The 21227-nt window shown below is 40.0% G+C and overlaps 1 protein-coding gene across 1 annotated transcript in view; it reads left to right on the top strand.

Annotated features, from left to right (window-relative positions):
• Positions 1-431: 431 nt before the first annotated feature.
• Positions 432-21227, top strand: part of UBE2E3 (ubiquitin conjugating enzyme E2 E3) — a 110322-nt gene continuing 89526 nt past the window's right edge. The window contains exons 1-2 of the mRNA XM_082261949.1: positions 432-677; positions 3532-3582. Coding sequence (XP_082118075.1) covers positions 484-677; positions 3532-3582 — 245 coding nt within the window. The 5' untranslated portion in view covers positions 432-483. The remainder of the gene's footprint in view (positions 678-3531; positions 3583-21227) is intronic.

Genomic DNA, 21227 nt, shown 5'->3' with positions numbered 1-21227 from the left:
GAGTTTTTCTGCTCTAGGATCAGCTCTCAAAACGCCCAACAAGACCAATCCTATTCATTTCAATGGCCCCTGTTCACATCTGAGTGTTTTGACGCTGTGAGCAAAACGCCCAACGCTCAAAAAAGTACATGAGCTTCTTTTTGGGCAGATTACAGGCGTTTTCCATTGGTCTCTATTCAATCTAAAAACGCCTGTAAATCGCGGTAAAAAAACACACGAAAACGCTACGCTCAGGTGTGAATGTAGCCTTAGTGTTATGACTGGGGGATCTTTGAAAAGTCAGACAAGAAACGTCTGAAGACGTAATCTGGTTTATGTACAGAGTATAGCAAGTGTTTAGTTTTCCTACAGAAGTTGTTTGTTTATGGAATATAAATATTTTACTTTCATTGAGTTGTGCTGTTATTATGCTTAACTGAAGTTGTGATGGTATTTTTCTTTCTTTTCTAGGTTCTATATCAGGACTGAGTACCATCTACCAACATGTCTAGTGATCGGCAAAGATCAGATGATGAAAGTCCTAGTACCAGCAGTGGAAGTTCGGATGCTGACCAGAGGGACCCGCCAGCCCCTGAGCCAGAGGAGCAAGAAGAAAGGAAACCTTCAGCAGTTCAACAGAAGAAAAATACCAAATTGTCCAGTAAAACCACTGCAAAGCTGTCTACTAGTGCTAAAAGGTAATCAAACAAGTCCGATGCTCAATGATGGGTGAAAGAACTATTCTGTAGGCTGCCAAGTCCCACAGGAGGGAGAAAACTCCTATTTGCACTAGTGACACATTACCATTTGGGGCACCGCTGGGCTTTAAAGTGAACTTCTAAGGATAGAAATATGGGAGCTGCCATTACTGTCTTGGTTTTTAAAGTTGCAGACTCCAGGGCTTTGGGGTCAGCAAGAACAAACAAATAGGATGGGATTTTGGTCTTTTAATCTTCACTAGCTGCATGTTTGTTCCAGGGCAGTGCCTCACTAGGTCAACCTTTCTCAAACTTTTTAGCCCAGAGGAACGCCCAAAAGTATTTTCAGTTCTCGGGGCCCTGCTGCTAAAAAAACAGTTAATTGAGGGTTCAGTGGGAACATTTGTCCCTTGTGTTGGTGGCCAGTGGGAAGAATGCCAACATTGCAGAAAGCCAAAAAGATAATTTGTGCCTGCAGCTGGCCAAGACTATGCCGGCATTGGAGGTTAGTCCGCTGCAGCCTCTGGTGGAACCCTGGCTGAGAACTGCTGCGCTAGGTAGTATGTATGAATAAGAGCAATCGCCTTTGAGTCTGGACCTTCAATATAAAAGTAAAAACAAGGCATAAATGGCAGCACCCATGCTTTTATTTACAGGTTCTTCTTAATAGAACGGAGTGCAAACTTGTTTGCCATGATTGCATGGCAGCCAATCATCAAATCTTAAATTATTTTCACATAATAGCCTGGTTATTCAGAGTGTTTACACTTTGCACAACCTAAGCGCTCTTTGAGCAATCTCATTCATTGTACCTGTACCTTGAGATTGTCTTAATCCTTTTCTCTATGCCCATAGACACTATGAGCATTATTTTGATAACTGGAAACAGTGGACTTGAACTGAGCAAAAGAAAAATGTGCTAAGACCATTACTGTTTAGCTCATCCACTGATTCGGCATCTGTGGAATTTTCATAATGACTCTTATTTAATGGTATATTTCATGAATACTGTGGTAGACTTTGCTAAGCAGTGGTTGCCATTGGTTAGAGTTGGGAAATCAGGTGAATGATTTATCTACCATGTATGAGCTCAAAGTTCTATCATAAGGCCTGACAGATGTGTTCCTTCATGCATCATCCAGGCAGTGTTTCTGAGTTCCAAAATTGGCCTTATGGCAGCATTGCCTGATCCGTGCAGGAGAACGTGTGTCCGCTTTCAATCTCTAATATTTATAACCATCCATAACCTTTTGTGGACGTGTGTGATTTTAATGTTCTCTCCACAAGTCTGCAACCACAGAAACGCTATTTAAGGTTATGAGCTCATTCTCCCACATAGATGCTAGCCACTAGAAACCTTCCTTTTCCTGTTGACCAAGCCTCAGAGTATTGATTGTCATAAGTAAGCAATATCACACAAAGGGGTTTGTGTTTGCACACTATTAGCTGCCGTATTGACAAACTGAGGTGGATGGCACAGAGGTAAGTTTGTATTTCTCAGTTATCATTATCTGCTGCTTATCCTGGCCAAAGCTAATCATGTAAATCCTGGCATTTATCACTTGGCTAGTTCAGACATCCTAAAATACACCAAGCATTCAAAGAAATCCTATTTTATGGAAGCATCGTAATGACTAAATGCGCAGGCAAAGTTCAGGTATTTTGCAAGCAATCTTGTGCTTTTAAGTATGCCAGCCTGCGTTTGATTTAATTTTGCTGCTCTTTCAGTTCATTCCAGGAAAATGCGTTGAGATTTGTGTTTCTTTGCAGGGATCTGTTCTTTCACTTCCATAAGTTTCAAAAGTTAGTGTTGCTACTGCTGTTCTTTTCTGTTGGTTCGAATCCTTTTGCTTTATTCCATGTAGAATGGCACCATAAATATCTTTGTGATTTGCCATGACTAATTCTATTAGAGTGTTTATTTGTGTTTTTCTGCTCAGGTATTAGCAAGAATGTAATGGTTTTATATAAACTGTATCTTGGCAGAATGTATCAGAGCTGAGCTTTTTTTATTTTGAAGGCTTGGCTGCAGTGCTAAAGAAAATTGTAAGGTCGTGAGGTGTGTTCCTTCGTGTTTATTTTTTTTATTTTTTTTGCTATTTAAAGTGTCTCCAAAGTAGTTTTAGGTGACTTTAAACCAAGGATTATCATAGAGTCTGTTAGTGATTATACTTATAAATCTGTAGAATTTTGTTCACCACTGATTTTTATTTTAATAAATCTGAACTAATTTTCTTTGTTATAATCTAGTTGTTATTTCATACTGTTTCTGTGTAAAATCTGATCGAAACATTTTTGGATATCAGGGGAAAAAGTAGTTGTACAACTTTTATAATTTATTAACTTTGTATGTAGGATATGCAGTATTGCATAGGAATATTTTTAAAATGTTTAGATTTAGAGCTAAAATAAAAAACACACACAGTTCATGCTTTTGTTTGGTTAATTGTAGCTCCTTATAAGCACAGTTAGACTCGTCTAAAGTCATTGTCAAAATGCTGAAGTTCACCTCCTCCCTTCCAGCCTCATTTACATATTAGCTTAAAAAGGAATTCTCTCTATCAAAGAGTGTTTTGAATCGAACCATTTTCACTTTTCTGAGGAGCTGAAAGAATCCTCTTTCACCCTCCTGCCTTTGTAGGCAGCATATCTGCATTGACGCCCCTGGAATACAGCTGCTAAGTTCCTGTGTTGTAGGATTTGGGTTATGCCTCTGAGAACAAAGAGGAAGCAGCCATGTTAGCGTTACTGAAGGCAAAGCCAGCGTTGCATTTAACAACATCATGGTAGAGGGCAGTGTAATTCCCTGATTCATTCTGCAGAGTGTTTGAATCGCTTCTCATTTCACTTACAGAATTCAGAAGGAGTTAGCTGAAATAACCCTTGATCCACCTCCAAACTGCAGGTATGTAACAATTTTTACCTTTGTTTCCTGAAAAATGCCTTATCTAATAGAAGTTTTGGAAAGCATTAAGGATATTTGCCTTTTTAAAAGTGTAAAGTTGCAAGCTTTGGTGTGCATATGATTCGTTTTTTAAAAAGGTTAAAGCTATGAAATGCAGGTTCGGTATATTTCGAACTTCCATTTTTCCAGGATCGTGAATTTTTAAGTAGGATTTTGCTATATTTGAAGTTCCAATAACGAGTTCTTTTTAAGTGATTTACTTGGTTGTTTATGTGAACTTTAAATATCATTTCAGTTGATGTACACTTGTGAGTTGACAGCGTCTTGTGTCATGTTATCAGTCTTAATCTTTTCTGCTTGTATTTTTGGAGTGTTTACCATGAGACTGATCTGTAACAATTATTTCTTACACCAAATATTGTATTTATTTTAAGGGTGTAACTTTTGTATAGAGATTTTGGAAACAAAGTTTGTGCATAGCGGGTGTGATTAGCACTATACAATCATCAAAAGGTTAATTTTTTAATAATATGTTGTTGGAGTATGTTGTATACAATGCATTTGTGCGGCATTGGAATATTTATACATTGAAAGTCTTTTGTAGTGGAGATTTTATTGTTTTGTAGCTTAGTACTTTTAATGTAAAAGATGATTTAAAGTTATTAGATCTATATTGTGTTATGCCTAATTGCTTTCAGTTCCAGTGCAGGTTAATATGGGTTTTTCATTATCACCAGCTTTTTTACTCAGTGGCAAAGTATGTTGAAAAGAACATACTTGAATGACATTAGGGGAAAAAAAAAGAAAATTGAAATAAGTTTGTGTGTGTATGTATGCGATGTGTGTATATTTGTTCATTTTTTTATATATATATATATATACACACACACATTATATTATATTATATATATATATATATATATATATATATATATATATATATTATATAATGTGTGTGTGTGTGTGTGTATGTATATATATATATATATATATATATATATATATATATATATATATATATATATGTATATGTAATTATATTAGTGTGTAGATATGTAATTTTTATATGCGTGTGTGTGTGTCTGTGTGTATATATATATATATATATATATATATATATATATAATTAGTGTGTGTGTAAGTTTAAAAAAAAAAAAAAATATATATATATATATTAGTATAAATTATGTATGATTTTACATAAAAGGCTAAATCTGTCGTCATCTGTGATAGTTGTGTTTTTATAATGATAACCATTTTGCTTTCACGTGATTGAATTACTCACCTCTCGCATATGAATAGGTGTTATTAAGAATGAACATACATCTGGGTGGACATGGAAATGTTTTTTTAATCTGTCTCCACTGGCTGACGTTGTAGCTTATATGTGATCTCTGCACTGACTGATAGTCAAGGACTCTTTCATAATTGCATTGTTAAATCATGCTATATATATTTTACAAGCAGTTTGACATTTGTCTGTATAATAACTAGTCATTGATGATTTAGGTAACCTGTAATAAGAGAAACTTGGAGGTTGCCATTGCTAAACTTCTGGAAATGCCAGCTGCCAAACTGTCATGTTAATCCAATGCAAGTAGATAAGAAATTAGGACTGTTCTCTTTTGACTTCACGATCAACATACTTTTTACAATGACTCTAGGGTCCATGTACACTGCAACTTGTAAACAGCCGTTTAGGAGCAGTTGGGCGTTTTTTTCAGAAGCCCCCTGAACCCACCTCTATGTTATCTTATCTGTCCATGTACACAGGGTCGTTTTTACAGTCATTTGCAGGCAGTTGAGTTCAGGGACGTTTTTTGGAAAGCAATTATTTGCATTCGAACGTGTGTTTCCTGGCGTTTCAAACGCAAAAAACGCGACCGAACGCGATAACCTGCGTTTAGCGCTCACGTTTTTCCATTTTAAAGGGGAATGATCTTTTGACCTCTAGAAACGGTTCTAAATGCAAACGCCCGCTAAACGCGGGTGCAAACTCGACACAACGGACGTTTAAACGTCCTTTAAATTCCAGCATTCAAGGGACTTTTTAAAACGTCCGTGTACATGAAGCCTAAAAGTACTAAAACCAGAGACAGCCTACTAAATTAGTAAATAGCATTTTCAGCAAGAAGTTGGCAATGACTGCCCCATTATTTCTCTGGTAGACCTCTGTAAACAACATAAGCATTTGACATCTACAGAGAACTTGATTGCAGCACTGATTAGCTAGGACATCTGACTTTATTCTACCGCTGTGTTTGATAAAAAGGATAAGTTCCCTGGGAAACTCTCAACATTATTTATAGTATTAAGGGAAGAAAACCTGACATATCTTCTCAAAGCTCTGCTATATGTCTGCCGTGAATGATGAGTGAAAATCCTTTGAATACCATATATTAGGAAGCGGTATATTTGATATCCCAAAGTGAGGAGGCTGACATTGGGGGCATAGCATGAAAAGGAGGTTGATGTGGAGTGGTGTGCTAATACTAGGCTGCTAGACTGCATGCCCCTAAACTTGTGTGTGACCTGTACAGCTGTGTGATATATGGCTTTATGCTGTATACCTGTATGCAGCATATTACGCAGGCAGATGTGAATTGAAGTTACTGTGTTATATTTTTATCTAATGGACCCCATTTTGTAGGATTTGACATGGATATAAAGAAAATTAAGTTTTTACATAAAGGTTTTGCTTAAGTAAATAAAAGATGATCATTGTAAACACCCCTGTAAGTGCTAAATAGTTTGTATCATCTGTGTAAACTAATACATCTGGAGGAGAGCTTGTTCTTTTGAGAAACAACAAATTTACTGGGCAGTTCACCAGATAAAAATAAGAAATAAAAACCTAAAAGAAAATTATTGCAGACATCACCTCTAAGAATTGGTCATCTGCAATATGTTTTGCTTTTCGGTTTAATACTGCTTTAAATGCCTAGAGCTATTGGGTTTTCTTGCTTCTTAATGAAAGGATTAACCATTTCAATGCACATGGCATTTTGGTTGTTGCAAAGGAGTTCCGCCCCCTCCAGGAAAAAAAAATGAAGTCAGCAGCTCCAAATACTGAAGCTGCTGACTTTTAAATATTAGAACTTACCTGTCCAGGGTTCCGCGATGTCCGCACCTGAAGCTGATTTTCGTATCAGGTCTGGGGTGCTGCTGCCGCCATTAAGGGTAAGGGAACCCAGCAGTGAAGCCTTTCGGCTTCACAGCCGGTTCTGTACTGAGCATACGCAAAGGGCCTGCGCCTTCTAATTGGCCCGGCTGCCCAGGGGGGCCGAACCTCAGAGGGACAGCGCTGCGGCGCTGTCTCCCGGAAGTGGGGAAGGGTATCTTTACAGGTACCTGTTTCCCCCCCGCCCCTGAATGGTGCCAAATGTGGCACCAGAGGGGGGAAAGGAAGCATATAAGCGGAAGTTACACTTTTGGGTCGAACTCCGCTTTAAATGTAATGTTAAAGCTAAACTTCACCCTAAAAGGGAAGAAGAGAAGTTCCACTTTAACATTTCCCTCCCACTTCCAGTTGCCTAGGGGATCGTAGCGGAGTTTCTCTCTCCTCTCCCACCCCCACCCCTCAGCAGTATTTGTAGTTGCTTACTTTTATGTGCTTTATATTTATTTATTTTATTTATTTATTTTAGTATACATTAAGGCCCCTTTCACACTTATGCGGCGCGATTTTGACGCGACTTTGCCCAGCTTTTGAAAGCAAAGGCTATGGCTCAAAACACAATCAAATCATGGCAAAGTAGTGCAGGAACTACTTTGAAGTCGGTGCGACTTCAAAACGCACTGATATGAATGGGGCTCATTGAAAATAATGGAAAATGACTTGTCATGCGATTTTTGCGGTCCAAAATCGCGGGACAAGTTGCACTAGTGTGAAAGGGGCCTAAAGATCCTCTTTATTGTGCTTATCACCTTCTTGTGTTTTGGCCAACTTTGATTTCCCAAAGTCTTTTGCTGAAGCTCAACAGTTCTAATAGCAGCAGGCTTGTAAAGAGGGACTGGGTGTTATATCTTATCTCTCTTGGATGTAAGTTGTTCCAATGGGAATATGCTATTTTATTTTATTTTTTATTCCAATAGGCATAGAATACGCAAAATGTATAGGGCCAGATGTTGAGTTGCTAAGTTTAGGATCAACTAGTTCTTTCCCCATTTTTTTAAATCCCAAACTTCTGTTTGTGAATACAGGTAAATCAAATAGACTTGTTACACATTTAAGGATTAGTTTACCTTTTAAGAAAAAGTGGAAATGCGAATGAACACCCAATTTTTCCTAATTGCCTGTCTTGGGGTAATTGTGTACAGATATCTAGCTGGCAATAGAATCCGTCAATATATACTGTGCCTTTTTATTGATGGTCTCCCCAGGCTCGTAAAGATAAATATTTGAGACCACATTATATATCTTAACCTGGGAAAACTTAAACCTAGCTTATTAAAACCCCACAACCCCTTAATTATGATAATTTTCCCATGCTCTGCATTCTGTCTCAGCTGGCTGCCATAGAACAGTGATTAAATACATTAATAAACAACTCTGGTTTAAGACTAATATTGCACAGCCTTGGAAAAAATACTAATTGATTTTTTTCATGCATTCGTGAAAGAAAATCCAGGGATAATTTGGAATATTCAGCATAAAAATCTATTAGACAACGTGTCTTCGTGATGCTAGCAAATGCTACAATTCATGAAAAATGCTTTTTCGCTGGCATATGAATAACCAAAATATCTGTGTGTGGATGCCATACCTTGCTAGATTGGTTATGATTATCCGTTAATTCTTCCAATTGCGCCTTGGCTTAAAAGGAGTTATGCGGTCAAAGCATACACTTTAATTTTATAACCTCAACATCTCTTTCCAGAATTCCCTGCATGCTTTTCAGATTTTCCTCTGTTGTTTACTTTCCTTTTCTAAGGTCTGCATATCCCATGGTACCTTGCTGTGTGCAATCCCTGATCCCTGTACTGACTCCTCCTCCTCCTATCACCTTTATTACGTGTTGCAGAATTCAAGGAAGAAATGGCTCCTTCCTCACTGGATAGATGCAGGTTGTATGTGCAGTGCTGTGAGTTGCGGTCACTGCAGACATGCTGCATATTTCCACAGTGCACTGGATGGAACCGCAAAGCAGCACAATTCACCACACTGCTTTGCAGTGACATGAATGACGTGTCATTATATAACACTTTAAGAAAAGAGCAAACACGCATTGCACTGCTTCCTGGTGGAGCTAGCCCTGTTACTAGCCTTTGCAGTAAAACGCAACATCTTACCATGCAGGTTAGTGTGAACCCAGCCTCAATGTGTGTGGATCCTCAGTTTGGAAACTTAATAGTAATAGGAATAGGCTGGAAATAATTGAAATACAATGTTGAAAGTTAGGAGAAATGTTTTTTTTAAATCATAATACCCTTTACCCACTAGGGCTGGGCGATAAATCGATTTAATCGATTTATCGATTTTTTAGTTTGGAACGATTTTTTTTTTTTAAACTCGAGTTTTTTTCTACAATACTTTTTTTCTGCCTCGGACCACCGCCGCGCCTGGATGTGACGTCAGCTGCGGGGCGGGCGGTGCGTCTGTACATGCCGTGGGCTTTTAGCGTGCTGTGCGGATCCCGGAAGCGCTCGGCTCATTGGTTGGCGTGAAGTGACATGTAGCTGAGAGGCGAGGAACATGTGGGTTGCGATGTCTGTTGTACTGCGCATGCGCTACTCCTGGTGAACTGGTATCGCAATGGTTTAGGATGACGGCGGTCCTCAGTGGTCGTTGGATATGGAATCCATCAGAATGGAAATCTAGAGACAAGACCCCACCGTGATCTCTGTGATCGTGGCCCTTGTGGTTGTGCTGGTCAGCCTGGGTGAGTTCTATACAGGAGTGTCAGGATACATGTGTCAGTGTACCAAGAGAGGAATGTATGGGAGGCACAGGGAGCATTGTGACGATACAATTACCTCATATATGTACTAATAGGCTGTTATTTCTTTCTTTATTTTATTTTACATATTTTAATTACTTTTTTTTTTTTATTTAACTTTATTACTATGACAAGGGAAGAAACACATCCCTTAGGATAGCTTGGGCAATGACAGGTACTCTTTATTGAGACATCAGACCCCTAACATCTCCCCTGCAATTCATCTGGTGAAACACTGATTGTGTTTGTAGCAGCCAGGAAATGGTGGCACCAAAATCAGAAGTGATGAAATCCTTGTCACTGCCAGCCTCTCACCATAGAGGAGATCAGGGTACGGATGTTCCGTCATCTTCTCTATGGGCAACTGATCCAAACAGAGTCAGACACACATATACAGCGCTTCTCCTTCTCCTCAGTCCTCCCTCCAGACTCTGCAGTCATTTTTTAAGTGCATTGGAAAAAAAAAATCGAAAATCGAATCGAAACTCGAATTTTTCTTTAAAAATCGAAGATTTTTTTTTTAGGCAAAATCGCCCAGCCCTATTACCCACCATTCGCAGGAGTGTTCTGCCACACTGCAAAACCCAGCAGCAAGAATTTACCGTAAACACTGGCAAATAGCTGCAGCCTCCAACAGCCTGTCATTGCAGTGCATGAGCTCAGCGGCCACTGCTGTCCACGCGCAGCTGTCATTCCCAACTGCAGGAATCTGTAGGGTACTGCTGATGGGATTCACAATGTGGAAAAAACGCTTCCAGAATATACGGTACTTGTTGGCAAACTGACCTCCAATCACTAATTTATTCTCATCTTGTAATTGCACCTTTTCATATTTGGCATACAGTCACATTATACGTGTGTGTGTGTGTGTATGTGTGTGTATGTGTGTGTGTATGTGTGTGTGTATGTGTGTGTGTATATATATATTATATAAAATGTGTGTGTGTGTGTGTGTTATAGCCTACAATCTATCTTTATACTTTTACTTTTTATTAACCCGACACTTAGCTGGTGCATTGAAGTGATTAATAAAAAAAAAAAAAAAAAAGCCTTTAACAAACATGTCATATTCGCCTGCTCCGTATAGTGGTTTTGCACAGAGCAGTCCCAGTCCTCTTCTCTGGCCCCTTTCCGGCGCTCTTGGCCCCTCTCTTCTGCCAAGTACCCCCAGAGCAAGCAGTTTGAAATGGGGGAACCTAAGTAGGCTTGTTCCTGATCCGTGGATTTGTGTGAAAATTCACACACACATCTGCACCTCAGCCCATCCCCTCTCAGTGGCCGTGATTGACAGCGGCCGTGATTGACAGCAGTGGGAGCCAATAAGGAGGGAGAGTCCCCAGAGAGCCGATGCTCTCGTGCATGACGCTGGATCGAGATGGCGCTCAGTTAAGAATTGGGGGGATCCTGCACTGCGAAGGTTCTTTACCTTCATGTATAGAATGCATGAAGGTTAAAAAATCTTCAGTCTTTGGAACCACTTTAAAGTGATTGTAAAGGCAGAACGTTTTTTTTATTTTTAATATTAATGCATTCTATGCATTAGAATAGAAATCCTTCTGTGTGCAGCAGCCCCCCTAATACTTACCTGAACCCCATCTCTATCCAGCAGTTTTTTGTAGGAGTGTCTCAGCTGCCCGGGACGCCCCCCACCCCCTCATTCGGCTCCCGCTGCTGTCAATCAACCAATTAGGAGAGAAGGGGGGTGGGGTCAGGCCATGGCTCCGTGTCTGAATGGACACACCGAGCTGTGACTTGGCTTGGATGCCCCCATAGCAAGCTGCTTGCTGTGGGGGCACTCAACAGGAGGGAGAGGCCAGGAGTTCAAAAGAGGGACCCGAGAAAAGGAGGATCGGGGCTGCTCTGTGCAAATCCACTACACAGAGCAGGAAAGTATAACATGTTTGTTATTTTTAACTTCTAAACAACCCGAGACTTTAGTATCACTTTAAGTAGAAAATACTTTGATTCTCTTTAACTGGAAATGTTCCTACTTAAAGAGAATTTTAGAAATATTTATATCCAGCAAACCAAAGTATCAACTTGGTCTGAGCTCAGATAGGGTTGCACATTGCATATGAGTGACCTTAAACAACCTGCATATTCATGTTTTATAACTTTGCTGATCGCAGGAGAATAGCAGCAGCAACAATGTGCATAGTCTTAAGTTACCTATACACTAGTAGGTTTTTGAAAAAATGTTCATATGAATATTCATACAAAGACAGAAAATTTTCAGTCCTGCTCTTTTAAATTTAAAGAAATGTCGATTTGACCCCACTAATAAATAGAGAATTGAATGAACTTAAAATGAAAGATTGCTAACAAAATTCTAGTAGTGTATAGCCAGCCTTAGTCTATCCACTGAAGGAATTCCAGTTGCTTTTAGTCTTGCAGCTCAGCATGAAACAGAGGCCTTACTTTTTAAATGTATGTGAACACATATAATGTAAATTACAATATTGAATTTGAATGCCTTTTAGAATTTGAAAAGTGATACAGCCTTCTTCCAAAAAACAATATGCCCTGTATGTTTAGCTTTGTATCATTTTCATGGGGCATGTCTGCAGTGATAGAGGGCGGGCAGTGACGTGACGTAACTGCAGCGGGATAGGAGCGTGGCATCAGCCATACTAACTGCAGAACTACTAGCATGCCATGCGAAGGCACCACATCCGGTTTCTCTGATTAGAAGGTGAAGGATACAAAGAGGTTGATTTACTAAAATTAGAGCGTGCAAAATCTGGTGCAGCTCTGCATAGAAACCAATCCGCTTCCAGGTTACTTTGCCAAAGCTTAATTGAAGATGCTTTAAGTTAGAAGCTGATTGGATATCGGAACAGTAATCGAGGGAAAATCCTCCAATGAGTTCTGGTGACACACCCTGGGATTCCTTCACTTTGGAGGAATTTCCTCTCACTTCCTGTTTGGCTATGGGACTGAAATTTTTAAGTAAAATCTCTGCAATAGGACACAGATGGCAAGGGTTATAAGCTTGTCTTACTCAATCCAAAATGGGGACAAAAAGTTTTTTGCCTTTAGTTACACTTTAAGCTAGAAAGACACAAACAGAAAAGGCAGAGCACAACAGTATAGCGTAGATTCTGCTTTAATGTGGAAATAAATGCTCCAGTTGTCACATTCACATGTTACAGAGTTAGCTTGAGCCATCGCCACTACTAACTTCACATTCTGTGATTGCTGGTTGTCTGGCTGTCATGATGACTCTCTTTAGCAGATTCAGCGAGGACTGATTGTAAGCTCCCAAACCCCTTAATGCATAGACTACAGTGCATCCGGAAAGTATTCACCGTGCTTCACTTTTTCCACATTTTATGTTACAGCCTTATTCCAAAATGGATTTAATTTAATTATTTTCCTCAGCATTCTACAAACTGACAATGTAAAAGAAGTTTGTTTAAAATCTTTGCAAATGTATTAAAAAAATAAATAAATAAATAAAACACATGTACATAAGTATTCACAGCCTTTGCCATGACACTCAAAATTTAGCTCAGGTGCATCCTGTTTCCACTGATCATCCTTGGGATGTTTCTTCATATTGATTGGAGTCCACCTGTGGTAAATTCAGTTAATTGGACATGATTTGGAAAGGCACACACCTTTCTATATCTGGTCCCACAGTTAACCGTGCAGAGTATAAACCAAGCCATTAATTCCAAGGAATTGTCTGTAGACCTCCGAGACAGGATTGTATCAAGGCACAGATCTGGTGAAGGGTACAGAAAAATGTCTGCAGCATTGAAGATCCCAATGAGCACAGTGGCCTCCATCATCCATGCATGGAAGAAATTTGGAACCACCAAGACTCTTCCTAGAGCGGGCTGCCCTGCCAAATCGAGCGATCGGGGGAGAAGGGACTTAGTCAGGGAGGTGACCAAGAACCCAATGGTCACTCTGACAGAGCTCCAGCATTTCTCTGTGAAGAGAAGAGAACCTTCCAGCAGAACAACCATCTCTGCAGCACTCCACCAATCAGGACTGTATGGTGGAGTGGCAAGACCGCTCCTCAGTAAAGCCTCGTACACACGCACCGATTGTTTGCCAACCGATCGGCCGTCTTTTGTCCAGTGTTGTTGTGTTGGTTGAAATGTGCTCTAGACTGCACACAAATTTTATCGGCCAACAAAAACCAACTTCAGAAGTGATGTCATGTGCTGGTTTACTTTCCGTGTGTTTTTTCTTCTCTGAGCATGCCCAGTCTTGCTCATCTGATTTTTGTCTGCCGAAATCTGTACTGACTGACGGACAGTCGGCCATTCTGCTGACGGCCAACAAAAATTTTATAGCATGCACACCAGATTTTGTTCGGCCGAAAAGTCGCAGTCGGTTGTCGGAAGCATCATACTAACAAGCCGACAATCGGCTGATCGGATGTTGGCCGAAAATTCACGGCCAACAATCGGTGCGTGTGTACGGGGCTTAAAAGGCACATGACAGCCTGCCTGGAGTTTGCCAAAAGTCACCTGAAGGGACTCTCAGACCATGAGTAACAAAATTCTCTGGTCTGATGAAGCAAACATTGAACTCTTTGGCCTGAATAGCAAGCGCCAGGTCTGGAGGAAACCAGGGATCGACCGCTCATGACCTGGCCAATACCACCCCTACAGTGAAGCTTGGTGGTGGCAGCTTGATGCTGTGGGGATGTTTTTTTAGTGGCAGGAACTGGAAGAGTAGTCAGGATTGATGGAAAAATGAATGCAGCAATGTACAGACATCCTTGATAACCTGCTCTAGAGTGCTCTGGACCTCCAGACGGAGGAGAGCGTTCATCTTCCAACAGGACATCAACCCTAAGCTCTGTAAATGTCCTTGAGAGGCCCAGCCAGAGCCCAAACTTGAACCCAATTGAACATCTCTGGAGAGATCTGAAAATGGCTGTGCACCGATGCTCCCCATCCAACCTGATGGAGTTTGAGAGGTCCTGCAAAGAAGAATGGGAGAAACTGCCCAAAAATAGGTGTGCCAAGCTTGTAGCATCCTGCTCAGAAAGACTTGAGGCTGTAATTAATGCCAGAGGTGCTTCAACAAAGTATGGAGCAAAGGCTGTGAATACTTTTATATACATGTGATTATTTTATTTTTTTATTTTTTTTGTTTAATGATTTTGCAAAGATTTCAAACAAACTTCTTGTACATTGTCATTATGTGGTATTGTTTTGTAGAATTTTGAGGAAAATAATGAATTTAATCCATTTTGGAATAGGGCTGTAACATAAAATGTGGAAAAAGTGAAGCTCTATGAATATTTCCAGATGCATTGTATATAAATTGAGCCTCTGACACTTTCAATTTATATGCAATCAGTCCTTGCACTGCATAGTTGAAAATCGCACAACAACCGTTCTATAGTGTGTATTCAGCTTAAGACTGGGTTCACACATATGCGATGCGGAAAGCAGCCTGATTTGAATGTGGGTTCCCGCATCGCAGTTCACACTGCCCTCTGTGAAATGCTGCGGGTCTCAAAACCAAGTTAATGACACCCCAGATCGGTTCACGGATCACAGTGCAAACTGTGAAATCAGACAGGAATAGAATCGCATGGGTGTTCACACCCATGCAATCCGATTCCAATGTGGGGAAAAAAGGTTTCTGCACCATTTTTGTGCGAATGGGATGCGAGTTCAGCCATTCAATCTGTATGGCTGAATTCACATCACACAGGCATGATCTGCATAGCAATGCGGTGCGAATTGCATGCAATGTCTGTGTTCGCAGTAGTGTGAACCCAGGCTTAGTGTGGTTTTGACACAGAACGTCCTATCACTGCTATGGAAAATAAATGCGGATATACACAAATCCTTATAGGATCTCCAAAGAGTATTGGAGACGCTAGTAGAAAATAAAGGAAAGTAGCTGCATAAAGAAGCACAATATTTGTATGGCATAAAAAAAATATATACAATGGCTTTCTTTCATCCCAAAGTACAAAAATATGATTAGCAGAAATACTGAGGATATATAAACAATAGATTTAGAAAGATCCCCTTTGGGTATTGTTAGGAGATTGTCTCCGTCTATGCACATCCATTATGCTTTGCATTTCGTCTTTCTCACTCTGTGCCCACTTGTGTCACATGACTCATCTTGAAAGTGTCTAATTATGGAATGCATTAGTCAGTGCAATGAGAATCATCTCATGCATATAACTTGTTTGTATTGTCATTATTACCTAACCGGTGATAACAAAAATAACATGATAATGCGTATTCCTATGGGTTTCCTTTTACTCACATGTGGCAGCAACTATCCTTTCCCAGTAGCTATTTAACCTAATTATGGACCAATCATTAAGTTTCTAAATCAACAAAAGCAAGATTTAAGTGTAATACCAGAACAGTTCTTGCCCTTCTTAGCTTAAGTGTGCGACTCACATTATTGTTTCACTGTTTAGCAGCTTACCAATTATCTTTTTAATTGCATCCTTTGACTTTATTAAATAACTGTAATTATTTTTTACAAAAAATTTGAGCTCTGCAACAAAGATTATCATTTCTAGGAGAAGTGTAAATGTATGTAACTGGTTTTTGGCAGATTACCTTGTGTGTTTAAAACCAATGTCCGTTCTGATAATTGGGACTACTGTACATGGAGACTGGAGTAATGCACAGTGTGCGCCGGCAGACAGGTGCAGAGCAAAGGACTAGTTGTCGGTATTATTGAAATAACGTGCTGTGCTACAATATGTATTTATTAAATATGAATACCTGATTAAACCAGGGCTTGAAAATTTGCTTTGAACTTAGGAGCCGTTTTTTTTTTTTTTTTTTTAACTTACAAAGATTGCTGTCCTGTATACAGAGCCCTGTGTGTTTGTAAACCACAGGACTCTGTGCTGTTATTGGCTACAGCCATAAATCATTGGCCGGGCCCTGCTGACAAAATCCAGCTGTAGTTAGGGTTGCCAACTCATCCCTTTTAAACCCGAACACGCATTAATTACACAAGTTCTGAGGCTAGTTTTAATGCAGATAAGGCACTAAGTGAGTTTATTTACCACCTTAATCAGCCATTGCGTGACTGAGTTATTATAAAGTGTGAGAACACTGAAAGCTGAAAATTGGCCTGGGCAGGAAGGGGGTGAAAGTGTCCAGTATTGAGGTAGTGAAAGAGATGGGTGATAAATGATGGCTGATGATAGTCTAGCTTTTGGTCTTCTTTCTGTATCAATCTCCTATTGTTTTGTCAGTTTGTTTTGAAGGAGTTGTAGTCAGGAAGGTTTTGTATCTTAATGCATTTCCCCCCCAGCAACCCTAATACTTACCTGTGCCCCTCTCTGTCCGTGAGTCCCTTGGCCGTTTTGGGACTCTCCCTCCTGATTGGGTGTCAATCAGTCAGTGAGCTAATCAGGAGAGAGAGAGAGGGGGCAGGGCCGAACGGCAGCTCCATGTCTGATTGGACATGCCCCCACAGCAAGCTGCGGAGTGCCCCCACAGCAAGCTGCTTGCTGTGGGGGCACTCAATAGGATGGAGGGCCCAGGAGCAGGAACGAGGGACCCGAGAAGATAAGGATCCGGGCTGCTCTGTGCAAAACCAACTGCACAGAGGAGGTACGTATAACGTTTGTTGTTGTTTATGATGATGTTTGATGTTTTTTATTTTTAGTTTATTTGTTTCATTTAGGCCTAATAGTTTATGGCTACAACAAGGTGTTCTCTAAGTGCCCGTTTACATTTGTGCGATGCGGGAATGCTTCGAATATACAGCGTTTTCCCGCATCGCATCCGCACCTCTGGCAGTTCACACTGCCATATGCGATACGCTGGGGGTGTCAATTAAAAGTTAACGACACCCCCCAGATCAGATCGCATATCGCAGCGCGATCTGAAAGTTCGCTCAGAATTGGATCGCACTAGTGTGAACCACCGTGCGATCCAAATCTGCTGCGGACAAAAAAAAGGTCCTGTGCGTCTTTTAGTGCGATTGCGGTGTGAATTCAGCCATACAAACTGTATGGCTTAATTTGCACCGCACAGAGATCGCATGTTTTTTTAGGAGCAGCGCGCTCCGAATTACGTGCTATCTCTATGATCGAACAAATGTGAACCGGCACTAAAAGAACTCAGGCCCCTATACATGATATCTTCTGAAGACTCTCTATAGCTAATTTTATGTTTTAACGTTCTTCTTTTTACTGTGTCAAGCGGGTTACAATTCATCCTTCTGTTCAATAATTGTTATGGTAGTTACATCTATAGGATGGATTTCCTCCATGCCTGCTCTCCCCCCAGGTCACAGTTTGAACCCATTAGGGGTGACCGGAGGAGATCATTGCCTTATCCCCTTTGACCCTTAACACCGCTTGAGTTTTGACTTTATAGTGCATTTTCATGTCCTGCATCTGTAAGCTATGTTTTGTCCATGTATGGACCCTTGTCATGCTTATTTATACGTTTAGACACCGACTTGCATATCCTTATTGAGTTGTATGTTCATAAATTGTAATAACATATTTTGAACGAGAAAAAAGGTCTGCCGACCGACTCCCGATCAGCGCTCTCCACCAATTGCTGAGAGCGCTGACCAGAGTGTTCTGGTGGGGGGGGACCGTCCCCCAGTCACAACACAATAGAACGGTAGGGGATTTATTAGTACTGCATTGTTAGTACAGCAGCTCCTCCCTGAGCTGTCTGTTTTTTTTTTTTTTATGCGTTCAGCCCGCTGGGTTGAAGGAAAAATCTAGTAGTGTGTACAGGGCTTTACATTGCATTTATCAGAATGTAATGTTAATAAAAGGAAGCAATGTCCTGTTTGGATATAGAAAAATCTCAGATATATCTATTTTTCTCTGTTTTAACTGGCACTTTTAACTTGGCAGCCTTACAGTTAGCGTAAATCTTTCACAAGCTTCCAGTTCTTAGATGTCGTGTTTGAATGTGTTAAACAATTCATTAAATGTCAAAAACCATTTAATCGGGGGAAAAAATGTTATTATCGTTAAACCATAGCAGATGATAAATATCTAAAATAGAAAAAAACATTTCTTAAAGTGTATCTGGCCTGAATATAAAATACATTTTCTAAGAGGGCTAATGTCTTTCACAGTCCTTGTTTTGTGTGAATTTTAAATGTCTATATAAGAATAAAGCTAAAGTCTAGTTAAACATTTTATTTAATTTTTTGGGGTATCATTTTAGCCATACTGCCTCCAGTTTATCATAACAGTACATTTAAAAAAGTGGCTTCCTGTCCCTTCCTTTTCTCTACTCTCCTTTTTGCAACACTCCTTACATTGTTTTCACAAAAGGTAAGACATTCTGTGAATGGGGGAAGGGGATTTTGCCATTTTAACTGCCTCTCCTCCATCTGCAAAAACAATGTAAGGAGTTTGTGAATAGAGGAGAGAAATGGGGCAGCCGGCAGTTGAGATGTTTCCAAGGGCAAAATAATAAAAATCTATATTCAGTATAGTTTATTTAAACAGGTGTTTTTTTTTCTTGGTTTCCAAAAAATAATAATATATTCAGTACAACTCTGCAATACATGCACACTTCCCCATGTTTTATCTTTTTACCATTTAAAAAAAAAAAAAAAAAAAGTTCCAGAGATCTGTCCAGCCTCAACTTCCTGTTTGAGCCGATTAACACAGAGCCTCGGCTGCACTGAAATCCCAAGCAGTGTTGTCAGTTGTCAGTCTTCCTGACAACTCTCCTGCCAATTAGAGACCACATCTTGCTCTCCTTATCTCCATAACATGCTCCCTAGTCTGGCTGGTCTGACAATACTTGGGATTTCAGTGCAGCAAAGGATGAATTATCAACTTAAACAGGAAGTTGGGAGCTCACTGGATTTCTGGTAGGACTGAAAGGTGTTTTTCTGTACTTGCAATGGTTTTATAGAGACAAAACATCGAGAAACATGCTTGGATTACAAGAATGTAGTAAATGTATTAATATAATTTTATTAATTTTGTGGAGATATATGCTTAAAGCGGAACGTCACCTGAAAAGGGAAGTTTCCTCCATCCCCTTCATGTATTAGATTTCTGGCAGGTACCTACTTCCACTTCCACTCAGCTCGCCTAGGTTACCCCCCCCCCCCCCCCCCCGCAACTTCCTGGGACAGGTCACATATCCTAGGAGACTTTGAGACCATTCAGAAAGTGCAGTAAGAATACGCAGTGAGATGCTGGCTGTGAAACAAGCAGGATGGTGGCAATAGGGACCCAAAGACTGGCAACTTCTGGACCTGAAGGTAACCACTTCTGGACCGGAAGGTTTTCCCCCTTAACGTCCAGGCCATTTTTTTTGGGATACGCCACTGCATTACTTTAACAATTGCACAATCGGGCAATGCTGCACCCAAATAAAATTTGTCCCTTTTTTTTTTCCTCAAATAGCTTTCCTTTGGTGGTGGTATTTTATCACCTCCTTTTTTTGTTTTTTTATTTTTACGCTATAAACAAATAGAGCGGAAATTTTTGAAAAAAAAAATGTATATATTATTTTTTTTTTTTTTTTACCTTCTGCTGTAAAACACAGCCAATAAAACAATTAAAAAAAAAAAAAAATCCCGAAAAGCGTAAATTGATTGGTTTGCGCAAACGTTAGTGTCTACAACTGATGCAATATTTTTATGGAATTTATTTTATTCAGTGAATTTATTATATATTTAGCGGGACTGCGACATTGCGGCAGACAGATCGGACATCTGACACTTTTTTGATACTTTTTAGGGACCAGTGACACTAATACAGTGATCAGTGCTAATAAAAGATTGCACAATCACTGCACTAATGACACTGGCAGGGAAGGGGTTGACATATATCTGGGGTGATCAAAGTCTTAAGTGTGTCCCTAGGGGTTGCTTACTAACTGTGGGGGGAGTCACACTGATTGGGGAAAGACAGAGATCCTGGTTCCTGCTTAGTAGGAACACATAATCTCCATCCGTTTACATAGGCAGATCGGTGTTCTGCCTCTCCCAGGGGTGATTGCAGGTGGCCAGCGGACATCGAACCTGTAAGTGACATCCCTACTAGCCAATCACGGCACGATTGCTCCTCTGGTGGCGTGATTTTGCCATCTAGTGGCTATTGATCGAATGTACAGGTACGTATTTTCATGCAGTAGCACCACGTTGCTGCAGTATATATGTAGTGGTCGGTCTGCAAGTGGTTAAACTGACAGTATCTGAAGTCATGGCACTTATCACAAATACCTGGTTATTGGGCATTTTTAGGATAATGCAGTTAGAAGTTAAGTGCTTCGCACCATATTGCCTTGAAACCTTTCAGTTGCACGCTGTTTCCAACTTTTAAGGATAGCCTTGTGTTGTACTAATGTTAAACACATAAAACTATTATGGTCCTTTTTACACACTGCAAAAAGCTGGGATACATTTTGTTATGAGAAAATGTAATTACTAGGTGCCAGTATTTTTAGAAAGACCCTGCCTCACCAGGAAAGCTCTGCAAAATTGAAAGTTTTTAGCTTTAATTTGAGATGCTTAATGGCAAAGCTGACCAGATGAGACATTTGTTAACACAACATAAAAAAAAAAAAAAATAATTTACAAATCAACATTGGACAAAATAGAAAATTAGCTTTTTTTGGAATATTATGCTAATGAGTAAAACTAAAAGAAGGAATATTCTAGCTGTTTTTTTTTTTTTTTTTTTTTTTTTTTTTTTGTGATTGTTGATAATGCTCCCTTCTAGCTGTTAGGTCTATTTCACACCAGATG

This window comes from Pelophylax lessonae (genome assembly GCF_965119305.1).
Source record: "Pelophylax lessonae genome assembly, chromosome: 6".
Taxonomy (NCBI): Eukaryota; Metazoa; Chordata; class Amphibia; order Anura; family Ranidae; genus Pelophylax; species Pelophylax lessonae.
This window is presented reverse-complemented; position numbering and strand designations above follow the sequence as displayed.